Source organism: Gobius niger (genome assembly GCF_951799975.1).
Source record: "Gobius niger genome assembly, chromosome: 1".
Lineage (NCBI taxonomy): Eukaryota > Metazoa > Chordata > Actinopteri > Gobiiformes > Gobiidae > Gobius > Gobius niger.
Window position 1 is genome coordinate 12121549 of NC_136852.1, and position 17193 is coordinate 12138741.

General features: G+C 45.6%; 1 protein-coding gene across 2 annotated transcripts in view; it reads right to left on the bottom strand.

The window, feature by feature from the left end:
• pde2a (phosphodiesterase 2A) overlaps window positions 1-17193 on the bottom strand; it is a 274496-nt gene that overhangs the window by 25644 nt on the left and 231659 nt on the right. For both annotated transcript variants that reach the window (XM_079573769.1, XM_079573770.1), the window contains exons 11-13: window positions 15358-15399; window positions 14577-14645; window positions 14371-14501 (exon numbers count right to left, since the gene is read on the bottom strand). In XM_079573769.1, coding sequence (XP_079429895.1) covers window positions 14371-14501; window positions 14577-14645; window positions 15358-15399 — 242 coding nt within the window. The remainder of the gene's footprint in view (window positions 1-14370; window positions 14502-14576; window positions 14646-15357; window positions 15400-17193) is intronic.

Here is a 17193-nt window from a genome sequence, read left to right on the forward strand (position 1 = left end):
CCTAATTTGAAAACTAAAACCTATACAAAACTCATCTAAATGGATCTTTGTCCTCGTGTCGTCATCGCTTTTTGTTGCTATTTAGACACTTTCTTTCAGGAAGCTTTTGGATTTGGTTAAAGCAGAACTAGAGAAAAATGAGCTGGGTTAAAGCGGGGGTTAAGAGGTGAAGTAAATTGTAATTTGTATAGTTTTTATATTGTGTTTTGTATTTCTTTACACATTGTACTGCTTGTGTGAGCTGACTCGGGACTGCAGATGTAAATGAGCAGTTTCGCTATAATCTGGCACATTTACAATTTCTGCGAAACTGGTGTACGTTTGTTCATTAATGTCCGTTGTCCCGATTAAATAAATAAACAATGTTAATGGCTGTGCTGCAGATGCTCATTAGTATAAGCACTGTCCTTACTTTAAAATAGATAGATGTACAGTGTTCTATTGTTTATAATGTTAAATGCTAAGACTTAGAAACCATTATACAACCGCGATGCTTTGGTAAAACCTTTCACACTCTGGTAACACTGCTTCGCAGATGCTCTCACAAATCAAAATATTAACAACCTCAAAATCTTACACACATTGTTTAAGCTAAATGTTCACTTTCCAACACCCAAACCCCAAAGACGTGCAGTAAAGTGTGTGTTTATTCGTGACCTTAAGCCTTATATTGCTTTCTAAACATAAGCACTAGGCAAACGTCTGCAGTGTTACGCCTGGTTCGGCCTCGATTACAGTTTGTATTGTGCAGAAAATATAAACATCTGTGGACGTGTGTCGTTTGAGCCAATAAGAGGTGGTGGACACTTTGCCCCAGAGCTACCATTGTTGCGGTCTACGACTAGTGCAGCAGTGAAGGAACATTCATCACGTCTCTCCCTGGAGCCAAAACAACAGACACAATATTGACTGCCTCCACTTCTGGTTCATAGGCCACTTTTCTATTGTCTTAAGTCGGCGCGCGCAAGAGCCAGCTTTAAAGAAATGTGGGCACTTTTGTCCTTATTGGGCTTTGGTGTCAGTTCAATCACAGCCTGTCACTCAAATGCGGGCGACGTCTCTCTCAGTTTTACGGTTATCATTCATGAGAGCAAACTTTGAGGCTTCTCTCACCGCTGACGGGCAAAGTTTGGCTGTTGATAGGGCATTTCTCAATCCTATGTGATATTTATCTGATACTTCTTGCACAGCATAAGCCCGCCATGTTTGTTTTGGTTCTTTGCCCAGGGAAACATTTGAGGGTGGCGACAGATATTTTAGCTTAACAATTTTAACCTCTTAACCCCCGCCTTAACCGCTTGCATTTTCCCAGTTCGGCTTTAGCCAAGACTAAAAGCTTCTCGAAAGCAGAGCAACAGTGTAATGCCTCATTTGAAAGCTAAGGCCTACAAAACTGATTTGTCGTCACGTTTTTTCTCTTTTTACGTTGCTTTACTAAGTAACTTGTTTACCTTAATAAATCCTTTCTGTAGTCCCTCTGGGGGTAATACAATGGGATGATTGGGGGGTCTTTCATCTCCCCCTGGTGTATCTGGCCAGAAAACCACACTTGCAACTTCACTGCCACCGGGTCGGAGTCACCAATACACACTAATGGAATCACACACTAATCAAAAATCATCTCCATTGTGTAATTGGATGTACAATATCCCTCTCTCCCTTTGTCTTTTCTGTCAGCGCAGTATTTACTCTTACGGACAATTAATGAGTAAAAAAACGCAACATGCTATGACACCTGCAGTGGCGCTTATGACCTCTAGGGGCACAAGTTACTTAGTACTGCTTTAATGTGTTTTTGTTGTTTTTTGCTTTTTTGTTGTGTTTTTTTCTGTGTTTTGGTGTGTTTTCCACTCTTTTTTTGTCACTTCTTTATTGCATTTGATTTGATTATTTTTTTGTTGCGTTTTTCACCACTTTTCTTGCTTTTTTTGTTGCTTTTCATTGCATTTTCGTTGCTGTTTTATTCCGTTATTGTTGCTTTTCTTGCATGTTTTTGTTGCTTTTTTGGTCACATTTTCATCCTCGCTTTCGTTGCTATTCTGATGACTTTTCAATAAGCTTTTCGATTTGGGTATTGCCTGCGCTCGGTTCAGGTGGTGGTCGAGAGGTTAACTTGCCGTAGGTGCATCTACAAACCACAAAAGCTCACAACAACTGTCACGTTTTAAGCAGCATTATTCGCAATTTTGGCTGGTCCGAGGCAGCAAAGCTCGAATACGCTGATGTATCCTTGAAAAATGATCCACATGCAAACCAAACAGAGGACACCCCAGTGAACATAAACACTGAAACACCACCTGGGCAGCGCGGGATGACGTCGGTGCCCAAATCAGATTAAGGCTTAGCAAGGTACCTGGGCTTTGGGAAAGGTTTCAGACTATATGTCCTTGAATATGATTTAAAAAAAAGCATGCAAAGTCTTAGCTGCTCTGGCTCGTTACGGTCCACTGTCTCACGAAAATAAAAGTCGCCACAAAAGAAAAGGTCACACGCCTTAATATTTAGCTTTGATTGCAGCAGTAGCATTGTTTACATAAGCTTCTGCAATGTCAAAACATCCAGTGTTTCATTCATTTCTCACCAAAATCTTGTATTGATGATGGGAGAGTGTGACCACCGCGCAAAGCCTTCTCTAGCACATCCCAAAGATTCTCATTGGAGTTTATTTCTGGACTCTGGCGGCCAATCCATGTGTGAGAATGATGTCTCTTGATCCTGAACCACTCTGGCAATGTCATCTTGGAATATGTCCGAGCCATCAGGGAAGAAAAAAATCCCTTTAATGGAATAACCTGGTCATTCAGGATGTTCAGCTGATCTCATAGTGTTTCTGAATCGAGACCTGATCAAATACAGCGACCCCAGATCAGGATAGATAGTTACTTGTTTTGAATAATCCACTTCCTCCCCAGTGTCGTGTGGCTCCGATAAATCTGAAACTTTTGTGAACCAGCCCACAGATGTGATCCACCCATGAATCTCCATACGAATGCGATGATCAGATGCATCATTGAGAAATATGTCCTCGCTCAAATCTGTATAAATGTGCGTGAAGAGATAGCAGCAGATTTATCACATTTACGCACAGTTGCCACTATAATCCCGCTGCTGTTACTATGGAAATGAGATGCCAGCTTTGCGACTAGAGCCGGTGGCAGAGGCAGAAATTATGGGCCGTAATCCCCTCTCATCTATCTCAGCCGTCAGAGGAGAAGAGAGCGAGGAAACGGCAGGGATTGTGTTTAAGCTCCTGGATGTGGGAGCCAAAAGGCCACGTAGATACATAAATGGATAGAAGCACTTAGAAATGCACTGCACAAGAGTTGTTTTTATGTTGTAGGTGAAAGAAGAACACTGTGCTGAATACTTAAACTAACTATATTTTGAACTTCACACTGATTTTGGAAACATGGCAGGAAGCTTTAGAAAATCTACGGCCATTTTAATGAATCAGTTGTTTCTAGGTCTATGAATTCAGGGCAAAAGATCAGGTTGGTGCCTAGTGATTATTTTCCATATTCACATCAAGGGAGAGAGGAAAGAGATTCACTGCAGGAGAGAAGCGCGATTCTGGCGATGACGAAATATCTTTATCTTATCTCAGTAAGCGGTATGAACGCAGAAAACATGTTGATGAACTAATGTGCAGACGGCGCTGTAACTAAACAACCTCAAAGCGGTGATCAAAGGATGGTGAGAGAGGCCGCTAAAGGAAAAGCCCCGTTCACAGCGATGCCTACTGCTCACCGTGTAATCTGTCTGTCAAAAGCCTGTCAACCCTCATCCCAATTTCCAATACTTATCGACCTAAATACATTTGTTGAACTACTAATACTTTTTTTTTTTAAAGAGACTGACTAAAACAAGATTACTTTTGTAAAAAGCTAGACTAAAACTATTACAGATAGATAAGACTAAAATGTGACGAAGACTCAAAAGACGAAAAACCATGAGGGCTGCCAAAAACAACACTGGGAGACAGAAATGTGAGTTTTAGCCTGGGGCAGCGGTTTCAAAATACAACAAGTGCAGGCAGAGAGCTCCGTGTTATTGGCCATGTAAGGGGACCTGATACACTTTAAAGGAACTGTACAGAGTTCAAAAATGTTAAAACTAAGTATTTTCATCCACCTACATGTTCAAGCACTGTCCTAATGTGTAGAATGAGCCCAGACCTGTTCACCACAACTGCCTTTAAAATCCTGCACTGTCACTCAAAAAGGTGTTACTTCGGGTCCGAAGCTCCGTCATATAGAGACTGCAGTTACACATAAGACCTGAGGTGGCAGTAGTGAGCATAAAATGACCAACTTGCATCTAGTCTCTTTAAGCAATATAACTGCTGTGTCCAGTGATGTTAATGGACTGAAAAATCGATAATTCAGAGTGATAATTCAGTCGATAATTCAGAGCCGTGGGAACATACTGTGGTTAGGGGGTGCTGAGGTACAAGCTTGCCCCCCAAAAATGCTCTTTCTGTGCTTATTTCCTATTTATTATTATTGCCTGTGTAACCCGCATTTAGTAGAGCCTTTTATTTTTGCGGGTCCACTTCCTGCGCCACCCTAAACTTCCAGCTTCCTACAAGTTACGGGTCACGCGGGTTCACTTCCTCTCCGTCTCCACTGTGGCTGTGGCATGATATTTCGGCGTCCCCAAACAAATGAACGACACGCTCCAAGCTTAGCGATTCAAGTTCTGAATCCTAGGTAAGTCTTTTGCCATCCGCTTCTCAACCTATATTATGTCTCGTTTTGCCGTGTGATTGCTCACGGAAGCGTTACTTTGACTATAGTTGCTGCCGTTCCTCAACCAGAGCCCCTGTCTGGTTCCGCTGTGTTTAGACGTCGGGCCGCGCCTGGAGACTCCGCGCTAAACATTCTAAAACTCAAAGGTAAATTGTTTGTTTGTTCTATCGTGAAAGCCGAATTGTAGGCATTGCTTTAAACTATTAGCTTCTTCGCTAATCTAAAGAATTATTGCCCTTTTGAGCGTTTTTTGTCACTTTTCGTGACTACCGCTGAAATGGTTACATGTTTGGTGGCCATTGAAGCCCATTGATTTTAACGTAGCTACGTAGATCCTTTCCTGAATATTGCGCAATACCAATTCGAATACCAAACTCTGCATTTGTGTTTGGATTATTCGACCACTGAATTTAAAGGTGCACTTTGTTTATTATTTTTCTCAATGTGATTTGAGTTGTTTTGATTCTGAACACAACTTTCAGATACAATTCACAGTGTGGGGTAACATCATTACACATGAGTGTAATATGCATTTGCATTCAGCATGTATGTTTATGCCTATTGATTGATTTATTTATTGATATTGATTTACTTTATTTCGTTGGTTACTTTAGTAACTAGGTTACTTAACCTGTGTTTTTGGCCTTGTAGGTCAGGTTTTTTGTATGGAACCAACAAAGTCCAATCCTACCCCATGAACTCTTGAACTCTCGATCGTCCCAACTCGAGGACTCCTAACGAGATGGCGAGCTACGAACCCTCGGACCTATATGTGGTAGGATTAGCAAAACACACATCCATCCGATACGTTTGAACTCTGCCCTAACTGGATTACCGCTCAACTCGAACTCTATTCCGGTTGTGGGACATATCGGGACGGGTTTTTTTTCCCCCTTTCCCCTTTTATTTGGGTTGTTTTCCCCTCCCATTCGTTGGCGGCGCGTTGCTCCGCCCTCGAACTGTCCAAACTATTTTGTGTTCCTGTACTCATGTTGTTCCGTCATGTGCTTGAAAAATACAGACACTGAAACTGAAATCCATGACTCTGGTATACTCATTCACAACCCAGGCTCCGTGACGAACCATCTTCTGTGCATTCTAGCTTTCGCAGTCAACCGCCTAGCCTTTACATGTTACATCTATGGCGAGCTAGCCAGGAGCCTGATATTGTGAATGTCTGTACGTGTGTCATCTGTGTAATTACCGGGTTATGACATAGGAACAATCGCAATTGAGTGGGAACATGGATTTCTTTAAGAAAACTGGTATCAATATAGCTAATTCTGTCATTGTTGATGGTGTGTCAAATGCTGACGGAGATGACGAGATTATTGATCACTTACGTAGCTACGGTGAAATTAAACAGTCGTTTACCGTTACCGAACGTGAGAGTCAATTTTACAAAAACCTGACCGTTGAGTTTATTAATGCAGCAGCTTTGGCACCGCTAAAACCAAAACTGCCGTATACATTTTCAGGCCCAACTGCCGATTTTGATATTAAGTTACTCTCGAGTGAGGGCGGCGCCGCAGCCACAGTGGAGGCCACCCCTCTCCCTGATTACCTACAAGAGCTAAAACGTATCTCCCGACAGAGTGGCCAGCCATTCGACAACGTTTTAAAAGGAATGTTTGACCAAATAAGTGCACATTTGGGAATAGCGGCCACTGGTGGGGGACAGGAGGAGACTGATGGTGAAGAAGAGGTGGAGGAAGAAGCGGAAGAGGACACTGAGGTACCTGGAACTGCTGTGGAGTCAAATCAACCTCTGTCATTCACTTTTCCCGGACCACGTGGAGGTCGTCCCTCGTTTGTGCAGCAAGGACCTCGACCCCGCTCAACCCCGGCTAGGGATGTTGGACCCAGAATCTCCCTCTCTGGCCATGACCTGAATCCTCCTGAGATCCAACGGGTGGTAGTCGAGCACATTGTGCGCAGAGACGATGTTAACTTGCAGCCCATGTCTTCACTCCGACTACGCACCTTCTCAGGAAAACTTCCAAAACCACAGCATGAAGCGGATTACGAGTCCTGGAGGTCTCAAATTGAACTTTTGAATGCAGATCCAAGTCTTGCACCTCTACATATTACGAGACGCATACTGGAAAACTTACTCCCTCCAGCTGCAGACCTGGTGAAAGGTTTAGGACCCAACGCCCTGCCTGCTACGTTTCTGCATGTGCTTGACTCCGCTTATGCCACTGTTGAAGATGGGGAAGAACTATTTGCCAAATATTTGAACACTCTTCAAGACCAAGGAGAACAACCATCTTCATACCTGCAGAGACTCCAGCTCACCCTCGGAACCGTGATTAAGCGTGGTGGTATCCCAGCCGCTGAATTCGACAGATACCTGCTGAAGCAATTTTGTAGAGGGTGCTGGGACAACGGCGTGATAAACAAGTTGCAACTGGAGCAGAAAAGAGACCGACCACCTCCGTTCTCAGAGCTGTTGTTTATGCTCAGAACTGAAGAAGACAGGCAGTTGGCGAAAGAGACACTAATGAAGAAACACATTCCATCAGTGAAGCACCGTGCAAACTTGCAAACTCATAGCACTAGTGCATGGACATGTGACCATTCCTCGAGTGCTATTGAGGAACTGAAAACACAGATGCTTCAACTTCAAAGCCAGATGTCCGCCTTGTTGGCTCAGAACTCTGCTAAATCAGGCACCCAGTCGAACAAGAAGAACTCTAAACCTGGTCAAGGTCAAAGGCCAAAGCCTTGGTTTTGTTTCCAGTGCGGAGAGGATGGTCACATAGTTCCCAACTGTCCCAAGCAGCCAAATCCCAGCCTGGTGGAAGAAAAACGCCGCCAGCTTAAATGCAAGCAGCAATCCTGGGAAAAGGGGAAGCCATCAAACTAGAAGCAGCTTCTGCCGAGGGACAAGCAGGAGCTGCAACCAATGACTGTCCCCACGTTAAACATTCATCACCCCATTGCCCATTGCCCAAGGGGTTGGTGGGCACAAGAAGTACTGGTGAGATCAAGATTGGAGGGACCAACTTTCATTGCCTTTTTGACACGGGGTCCCAAGTCACCACAGTTTCACATTCCTTCTACAATACTTACCTCTCAGACCATGAAATAAAGCCATTGAATAATCTGTTGGAGGTAGAGGGTGCCAATGGACAATGTGTGCCTTACATCGGGTATGTGGAACTCTGTTTGACCTTCCCACCTGAGTTCATGGGAGAAGAAATGGACATCGACACCCTAGCTTTGGTCGTACCGGACCTGCGAACGACACAGCCCCCTGTTCTGATTGGCACCAACACTCTAGATGTCCTCTATGACCAGCACTGTTTATCACGCTCCGAGTTTCATCCCGTGCCTTTTGGATACAAGGCGGTGCACAAGATTCTGGAAATAAGACGCAAGCTAACAACCGACGACTATCATGGTGTTTTGAAGCTGCTGTCCACCATCCCACAGACCATTCCTGCCCGGAAGACTGTCGTGCTGGACGCGCATGCTGTTTGTCCGTTCTTGCGAGGTGAGAAAGAAGTGCTAATCCAACATCCGACCTCTTTCTCGTTGCCCGGTGGTTTGATGGTGAAATCTAGTCTTGTCGACCTACCTCCAGTCCAGCCTGTCCATCTACCAGTGGTAATCACCAACGAATCTGACCACGACGTTGTGATTCCTGCCAGAGCAGCCATCGCGGAGTTAAGTGCCATCCAGACCATCTTGCATAAAGAGCAAAGCGTTCATCAACCTTCCCACTGTACAGAACCAATTCCGACCAAGCTGAACTACAACTTCGGAGAGTCATCGCTTTCAGCTGAATGGAAGCAACGTGTAACAGCCATGCTCGACAGTATACCTGAGGTGTTCGCAAAGCATGAACTCGATTTTGGCTGTACGGACAAAGTCAAGCATGACATCAAGCTTTCCGATCCAACTGCTTTCAAGCAACGACCAAGACCGATACACCCTCAAGATGTGGATGCTGTTCGAAATCACATACATGAACTGTTACAATCTGGGGTTATACGTGAATCTAACTCACCCTTTGCTTCCCCGATAGTTGTGGTGCGAAAGAAAAATGGTTCTGTACGACTCTGTATCGATTATCGCAGGTTGAATGCACAGACGATCCGGGATGCGTACGCACTGCCGAAGCTGGAAGACACATTCTCAGCACTCGCTGGCTCCACATGGTTCTCTACGCTGGACTTGAAATCTGGGTACTACCAGATAGAGATGGAGGAAAGCGACAAGAGCAAGACGGCGTTCGTATGTCCACTTGGATTTTATGAATTCAACCGTATGCCTCAAGGGGTGACTAATGCCCCAAGCACCTTTCAACGTCTCATGGAGCGGTGCATGGGAGACTTGAATTTGAAAGAAGCGCTGGTGTTCATTGATGATCTGCTTGTGTTTGCACCAACACTGGAAGAGCATGAGCGACGTTTGATGAAAGTGCTCCAACGCCTGAAGGAGTTTGGACTGAAGTTATCCGTCGAAAAATGTGTTTTCTTCCAGACGTCGGTTCGCTACCTTGGGCATGTTGTTTCAACCGATGGTGTGAAGACCGACCCCGACAAGATTGCAACTTTAACGACCTGGCCTGTCCCGCAAAACCTCAAAGAACTCAGATCATTCCTTGGTTTTGCAGGGTACTACCGGCGGTTTGTGCAGGGGTATTCTTCCATTGTCAGACCCCTCAACGAGCTAACTTCCGGATATCCGCCCAGCCAGAAAAAGTCCAAACAAGTGGGGAAGTTGCAACATTACCTGAACCCAAAAGAACTATTTGCTGACCGTTGGACCCCTGCTTGCCAGCAAGCCTTCGAGGAGATAATCCAGAAGCTCACGGCTGCACCAGTCCTCGCCTTTGCTGATCCGAGGAAACCCTACATCTTGCACACGGATGCAAGCTGTACTGGCCTTGGTGCAGTATTGTATCAAGAGGATGATGGACGAAACCGGGTGGTGGCATATGCTAGCAGAGGCCTTTCACGCGGTGAAAGCAGATACTCCGCACATAAACTTGAGTTTTTGGCGCTCAAGTGGGCGGTCACGGAGAAATTCACCGACTACTTGTACGGATCGGAGTTCACTGTAGTGACTGATAGTAATCCTTTAACATATTTGCTGACTTCTGCAAAATTGGATGCTACCAGCTACCGATGGCTCTCCGCCCTGTCAACCTTTGCATTCAAGATTGTATATCGAGCTGGGAAGTTGAATGCTGATGCTGACGGACTCTCTCGGCGACCTCATGCTGAACTATTAGAGGATGCCCTATCCCAGAAGGAGAGAGAGAGAATTCTGAAGTTCACAGAACAACACCTCGAGGATCCATTCTGTGTGTCTATCGACCAGCATTCCGTCCAAGCCGTATGTGACAGACACCTGGTGTACAGCTCACCTGACCCAGACCAAGTTGTTGCTCTTGTGCAAACGCTCTCCACCACCACTGACAGCCTGCCAGACAGTTTTGTAAATGATCTGCAGTTCTCTTCCCTCGTTGTGCCATCCCTCTCTGATGTTGAGATTGCTGCCAAGCAACGAGCTGATCCGGTCCTTCAGCACATTGTGGCTCAGTTGGAGAGAGGAGAGACTCCGCCGCCATCTCTGAGGGAACAACTCCCCGATCTGCCATTACTCCTGCGAGAGCTTCCACGTCTGGAGCTCCATAATAATGTTCTCGTCAGGAGGAGGACTATCGGCGGGGAGCCCAGTTACCAACTCGTCCTTCCGGAGGAATGTCGGCCTGATGTCTTCTTCCAGCTTCACGATCAAATGGGTCACTTGGGCACAGAGAGAACACTGGACCTTATCAGATCCCGTTTCTTCTGGCCACGCATGTCTGTCTACGTCTGTGACCGGATTAAAAGATGTGAACGATGCATTCGACGGAAAGCACAACCAGAAAAAGCTGCACCCCTTGTCAACATCAGAACATCCAGGCCTCTAGAACTTGTTTTATCTATTGAACCAGATCGGAGTAACACAAAAGATGTCCTCGTCATAACGGACCATTTCACAAAGTACGCTGTAGCGGTGCCCACCCCGAATCAACGAGCCAAGACGGTTGCGAAAGCCCTATGGGACAACTACCTGGTCCATTACGGGATCCCGGAGCGACTCCATAGTGATCAAGGGCGCGATTTCGAATCTCACACTATCAAAGAGCTCTGTCAAATGGCCGGAATCCACAAAATCAGGACCACACCTTACCATCCTCGTGGCAACCCTGTGGAACGATTCAATCGGACTCTGCTGAACATGTTGGGCACTCTACCAGATCAGGATAAAGCACACTGGAAAGATTTCGTCAAGCCGCTTGTACATGCTTACAACTGTACTCGTAATGACGTCACAGGATACTCCCCATATGAACTTATGTTCGGTCGACAACCCCGCCTTCCCGTTGATTTGGCTTTTAGGCTGCCTGTGTCTGAAAAACCGTCTACGTCACACTCGCAGTATATTGAAAAGCTTAAGTCACATCTGGAAGACAGCTATAGGATTGCCGTCGAGAATTCTGAAAAGGTTATGGGGAGGAACAAGCTCCGATTCGACAAGCACGTCACGGCTTCAGAACTCTTTGTTGGAGACAGAGTTCTGGTCAGAAATGTCAACCTCCGAGGCAAGCACAAACTCGCGGATCGATGGGAGCCAGATGTGTATATCGTCCAGAAGAGAGCCGGCACTCTTCCAGTATACACAGTCAAACCCGAAAGCAAAGATCGCCCCATCAGAACTCTCCACCGAGATTTGTTGCTGCCTTGTGGCTACTTGTCGCCAGCTTCCAAGCCTGAACTAGCAAAGACCACCTCAGTTGAGTTATCGCCTCCAGTGATCCCTGAAAGCTTTGATTCTCCAGACCCTGAGGATGATCTGCAAGAACTGTTCATACCTTACTTGCCTGACACCTCTAGCTCCTCTCCCACCTGCATTACCACTGTGGTGGATTTCCCTGTTCCAGCGCTTGCAGTTCCTCCCGTCGTCCTGTCTGTGATTCCGCCTGGCCAGCGTTCACAGCCTGCCTCTGAAGAAACTGCTGAAGTGGAAAGGATAGTGGAGTCTGGACCTGAACCTACGATTGACTCTGACCCAGAACTACATGAGCAGTGTGTGGATGCGGAACTTTCGAATGACTCTAGCTTTGATGCTGCTGATGGCCCTGAGCTGCCCCCAGAGGAAAGCACCTCCTCTGATCCAGGACCTGTATCTGCTCAGGAGCCGGTCAACCTTTCAAGTGCTTCCGAATCATCCCCTGTACCTGAACTGTCTAGCCCAGACTCTGAACCCCAAGCACAACGTTCTGTTCGAGTTCGTCGGCCGCCTAGTCGCCTGCAGTATTCGACGCTTGGGAATCCGCTTCTGCATAGCATTCAGTCCCTGTTCCATGGGCTCAGCACTGCGTTTGCCTCTGCTCTCCAACTAGATGGGGCCCCTCCGACCTCTGCTCCCTGTGATGGCGCTGTGTGCTGTCAGCCTCCTGCATGTCCGAGGCCGTACAAGGGTATAGGGGGGGAACCTGTAACCCGCATTTAGTAGAGCCTTTTATTTTTGCGGGTCCACTTCCTGCGCCACCCTAAACTTCCAGCTTCCTACAAGTTACGGGTCACGCGGGTTCACTTCCTCTCCGTCTCCACTGTGGCTGTGGCATGATATTTCGGCGTCCCCAAACAAATGAACGACACGCTCCAAGCTTAGCGATTCAAGTTCTGAATCCTAGGTAAGTCTTTTGCCATCCGCTTCTCAACCTATATTATGTCTCGTTTTGCCGTGTGATTGCTCACGGAAGCGTTACTTTGACTATAGTTGCTGCCGTTCCTCAACCAGAGCCCCTGTCTGGTTCCGCTGTGTTTAGACGTCGGGCCGCGCCTGGAGACTCCGCGCTAAACATTCTAAAACTCAAAGGTAAATTGTTTGTTTGTTCTATCGTGAAAGCCGAATTGTAGGCATTGCTTTAAACTATTAGCTTCTTCGCTAATCTAAAGAATTATTGCCCTTTTGAGCGTTTTTTGTCACTTTTCGTGACTACCGCTGAAATGGTTACATGTTTGGTGGCCATTGAAGCCCATTGATTTTAACGTAGCTACGTAGATCCTTTCCTGAATATTGCGCAATACCAATTCGAATACCAAACTCTGCATTTGTGTTTGGATTATTCGACCACTGAATTTAAAGGTGCACTTTGTTTATTATTTTTCTCAATGTGATTTGAGTTGTTTTGATTCTGAACACAACTTTCAGATACAATTCACAGTGTGGGGTAACATCATTACACATGAGTGTAATATGCATTTGCATTCAGCATGTATGTTTATGCCTATTGATTGATTTATTTATTGATATTGATTTACTTTATTTCGTTGGTTACTTTAGTAACTAGGTTACTTAACCTGTGTTTTTGGCCTTGTAGGTCAGGTTTTTTGTATGGAACCAACAAAGTCCAATCCTACCCCATGAACTCTTGAACTCTCGATCGTCCCAACTCGAGGACTCCTAACGAGATGGCGAGCTACGAACCCTCGGACCTATATGTGGTAGGATTAGCAAAACACACATCCATCCGATACGTTTGAACTCTGCCCTAACTGGATTACCGCTCAACTCGAACTCTATTCCGGTTGTGGGACATATCGGGACGGGTTTTTTTTCCCCCTTTCCCCTTTTATTTGGGTTGTTTTCCCCTCCCATTCGTTGGCGGCGCGTTGCTCCGCCCTCGAACTGTCCAAACTATTTTGTGTTCCTGTACTCATGTTGTTCCGTCATGTGCTTGAAAAATACAGACACTGAAACTGAAATCCATGACTCTGGTATACTCATTCACAACCCAGGCTCCGTGACGAACCATCTTCTGTGCATTCTAGCTTTCGCAGTCAACCGCCTAGCCTTTACATGTTACACCTGCAATAAGAAAACCATACACCAGGGGACGCTGCAGCACCCTCAGCACCCTGGGTTCCCATAGCCTTGCGATAATTTACATGAATGAAGTGATATCACCATTTTTGTAGTATACAGTGTACAATTGGAATAGCATTTAATAATTTCTTTCGAATAAAATTGGTAAGGGGTTACCCTTACCCTCTCACCTTACATAAGGTGTCCACATACAAAACCCAACAAAGAACAAGATCAGAGCATGTTTGTCACTACTTGCATGCCATCGTACTTTACACCCTGTCGTACTGTCTCCCAGTTTGGACGCTCACGACAAAGAAAGTGCTTGAACCTGTGGCTAGACTCCACAACAGAGCATACAAGATCCACCACGGGCTCATTGGTTGGACCGCACTGCACTGCTCAATCACAGTCTGGTGCCTTGGCGTTCCAGAACTATGCTCTGAGCCATTGGATAAAGCTCTACTTCCATCTGCTCAACAACTGCCCATCGGCCTCACTGTCTGCTCTGGTCCCAAGACCCAGCGTTCAACCAGATCCACCACAAACCAAATCTTACCCAAACCTAGCTACAGGAACACCTACAGACACAATTCCTTTTTCTGTGAGCTCACCAGGGCCTGGACCAGGACCCCTCACCATAAGCCACCTGGACATTTTAATAAGACAGCGGTGGAACATCTGGCTATCGGAGGAAAATAAACCATATTTTAACAGAATATGAGTGTATGTGTGACACAGGCCGTACCTTTTCCCTCCCTGCTTGTTGAAGGCGCAGGCCATAGCCACCACGTGTCCTGTGGCTCTGCTGACCACAGGGACACACAGCATGGACGTGATCTCACAGCCGAGCATGCTGGACAGCTGCCTGCGCTCCTCCTGCAACATCAAGCACAGACGATTACTGAGGATCAGCAGGAAGATTGAGACGAGGAGGGATATTCATCGACTTACGGCACTGATGTCTTGAAGAGAAATGGACTTCTTCTTCTCCACGACTTGACCAAAGCGTCCGAACATGAGCTACACAAGACGGATTTATTATAAGCATTTAACGCAAGGACAAGCAAAAACCTTTACTATAAGTTTTACAGTATCTAATTAAAAGAAACTCATTCTAATTGAAAGAAAGCAACGGCATAGTCAGTCTTTTTGCCATGACTAGCCCCCGTGCCGCACTTTGAACCTGGCTGCTCCGATTTCTATAGCGCCTTTTCCCGACGTACAAATTGCTAATAAATCATGTCTGCCTTCTCTCTTGTTAATTTAACACCAATAACAAACCAGCGCTGTGTTTATTTGTGCTCTAATATCTATCTACATCCAGATTTCACACTTAATTTCTTCCCTGCTCCGCGCTCGCTCCGCATCATAATAGAAAGCCTGTTTAAAAATGCAAGGACTGCTCTCGCGAAGAGGGAGCGCGGCACCCAGAGGAAGATGATTACGTTCCTCACCCAAATTTCTTAATTATAAGCCCCGCCGGGGATTATGAGAGATTACAAGTGGGAGGTCGATGGTGTCAGTGAGTGAAACCAATATCAGAGCAGCTTTAGGAGGCGCAGAAGGAGCACCTCCCTAACAGGATTTGGCGCACCAGGCCATAGAAGCTCACACATGTGAATTACCCACGAAATCCTGCATTATTCTGGGAATGTTTGCAGAAATTAATGAAGAGAACCAGCTAAAATGAGGAATTATACGCAGAGAGGACCTCAAGCAGAAGAATACTCACTGGGAAGCTGATCTCTTCCTCCAGAACCTTGTCTCCTACAACCTAAAAACAAAGACAGCCGTGATTGATACGATGCATTAGTGAGATTAATGTTGAGGAAGTTATGCTGGACAGTGATTGGCTTGTTCATTAGAGGGAGTGTTTGTTATTAATCAGCTCTTAGTATACCTGCCACCTTACACACCAGCTTCACCTCATCAAACATTTATGCTCTTGACACTTCAAACTTTACACCAAGTAATGTGCAGAAAAGAGCCACTGGATAAAGGAGATGTATTTAATTTGTTTAACAAGGCCTTCTGAAGACCGGAGCGCGTGTCTTCTTCTTCTTCTTCTTCTTCTTCTTCTTCTTCTTCTTCTTCTTCTTCTTCTTCTTCTTCTTCTTCTTCTTCTTCTTCTTCTTCTTCTTCTTCTTCTTCTTCTTCTTCTTCTTCTTCTTCTTCTTCTTCTTCTTCTTCTTCTTCTTCTTCTTCTTCTTCTTCTTCTTCTTCTTCTTCTTCTTCTTCTTCTTCTTCTTCTTCTTCTTCTTCTTCTTCTTCTTCTTCTTCTTCTTCTTCTTCTTCTTCTTCTTCTTCTTCTTCTTCTTCTTCTTCTTCTTCTTCTTCTTCTTCTTCTTCTTCTTCTTCTTCTTCTTCTTCTTCTTCTTCTTCTTCTTCTTCTTCTTCTTCTTCTTCTTCTTCTTCTTCTTCTTCTTCTTCTTCTTCTTCTTCTTCTTCTTCTTCTTCTTCTTCTTCTTCTTCTTCTTCTTCTTCTTCTTCTTCTTCTTCTTCTTCTTCTTCTTCTTCTTCTTCTTCTTCTTCTTCTTCTTCTTCTTCTTCTTCTTCTTCTTCTTCTTCTTCTTCTTCTTCTTCTTCTTCTTCTTCTTCTTCTTCTTCTTCTTCTTCTTCTTCTTCTTCTTCTTCTTCTTCTTCTTCTTCTTCTTCTTCTTCTTCTTCTTCTTCTTCTTCTTCTTCTTCTTCTTCTTCTTCTTCTTCTTCTTCTTCTTCTTCTTCTTCTTCTTCTTCTTCTTCTTCTTCTTCTTCTTCTTCTTCTCCTCTACAGCTACTCTTCCTCCTGCAAGGTCTACCTACAGCTCCTCCTCCTCCTCCTCCTGCAAGGTCTACCTACAGCTCCTTTTCCTGCAAGGTCTACCTACAGCTCCCCCTCCTCCTCCTCCTCCTCCTCCTGCAAGGTCTACAAACAGCTCCTCCTCCTCCTCCTGCAAGGTCTACCTACAGCTCCCCCTCCTCCTCCTCCTCCTCCTCCTGCAAGGTCTACAAACAGCTCCTCCTCCTCCTCCTGCAAGGTCTACCTACAGCTCCCCCTCCTCCTCCTCCTCCTCCTCCTGCAAGGTCTACAAACAGCTCCTCCTCCTCCTCCTGCAAGGTCTACCTGCAGCTCCTCACTAATCATCCAATTATACTGTAGCTCCATCTCAAGCCAGACCTTCGGAACAGCCTATCACTGCAGCTGCACAATATAGCTCCAGCCATTCATCACCCAGGATCCCCTTCTTTAGCTCGTCCATCACTCGGCTGTTTCCCATCTGTGCTGCAACCCCCCTCCGCCCCTCCTCCGTCTGGCCTCTCCTCAGCTCAGCTCTGCTTGTCGTTGTGCACTGGACACCCCCAGGTCTCATCCTCTACCTCCACCGGTGTCCAGACTGTAATTCATATCGTTAATTCAGTCTTCCACCGGGGTCTGAGCCACAATCATGATTCATGTCCATTAAAACTCTCTTCACTCTGTTTCTGTGAGTCTTTCAGGTTGAATTACAGTTTGGTTCAGGTTTAGACATGTTTTAGTCCAGTTTAATTCGATCTTGGTATATAGTTCTGCTGGTACCTGGAAAGCTAA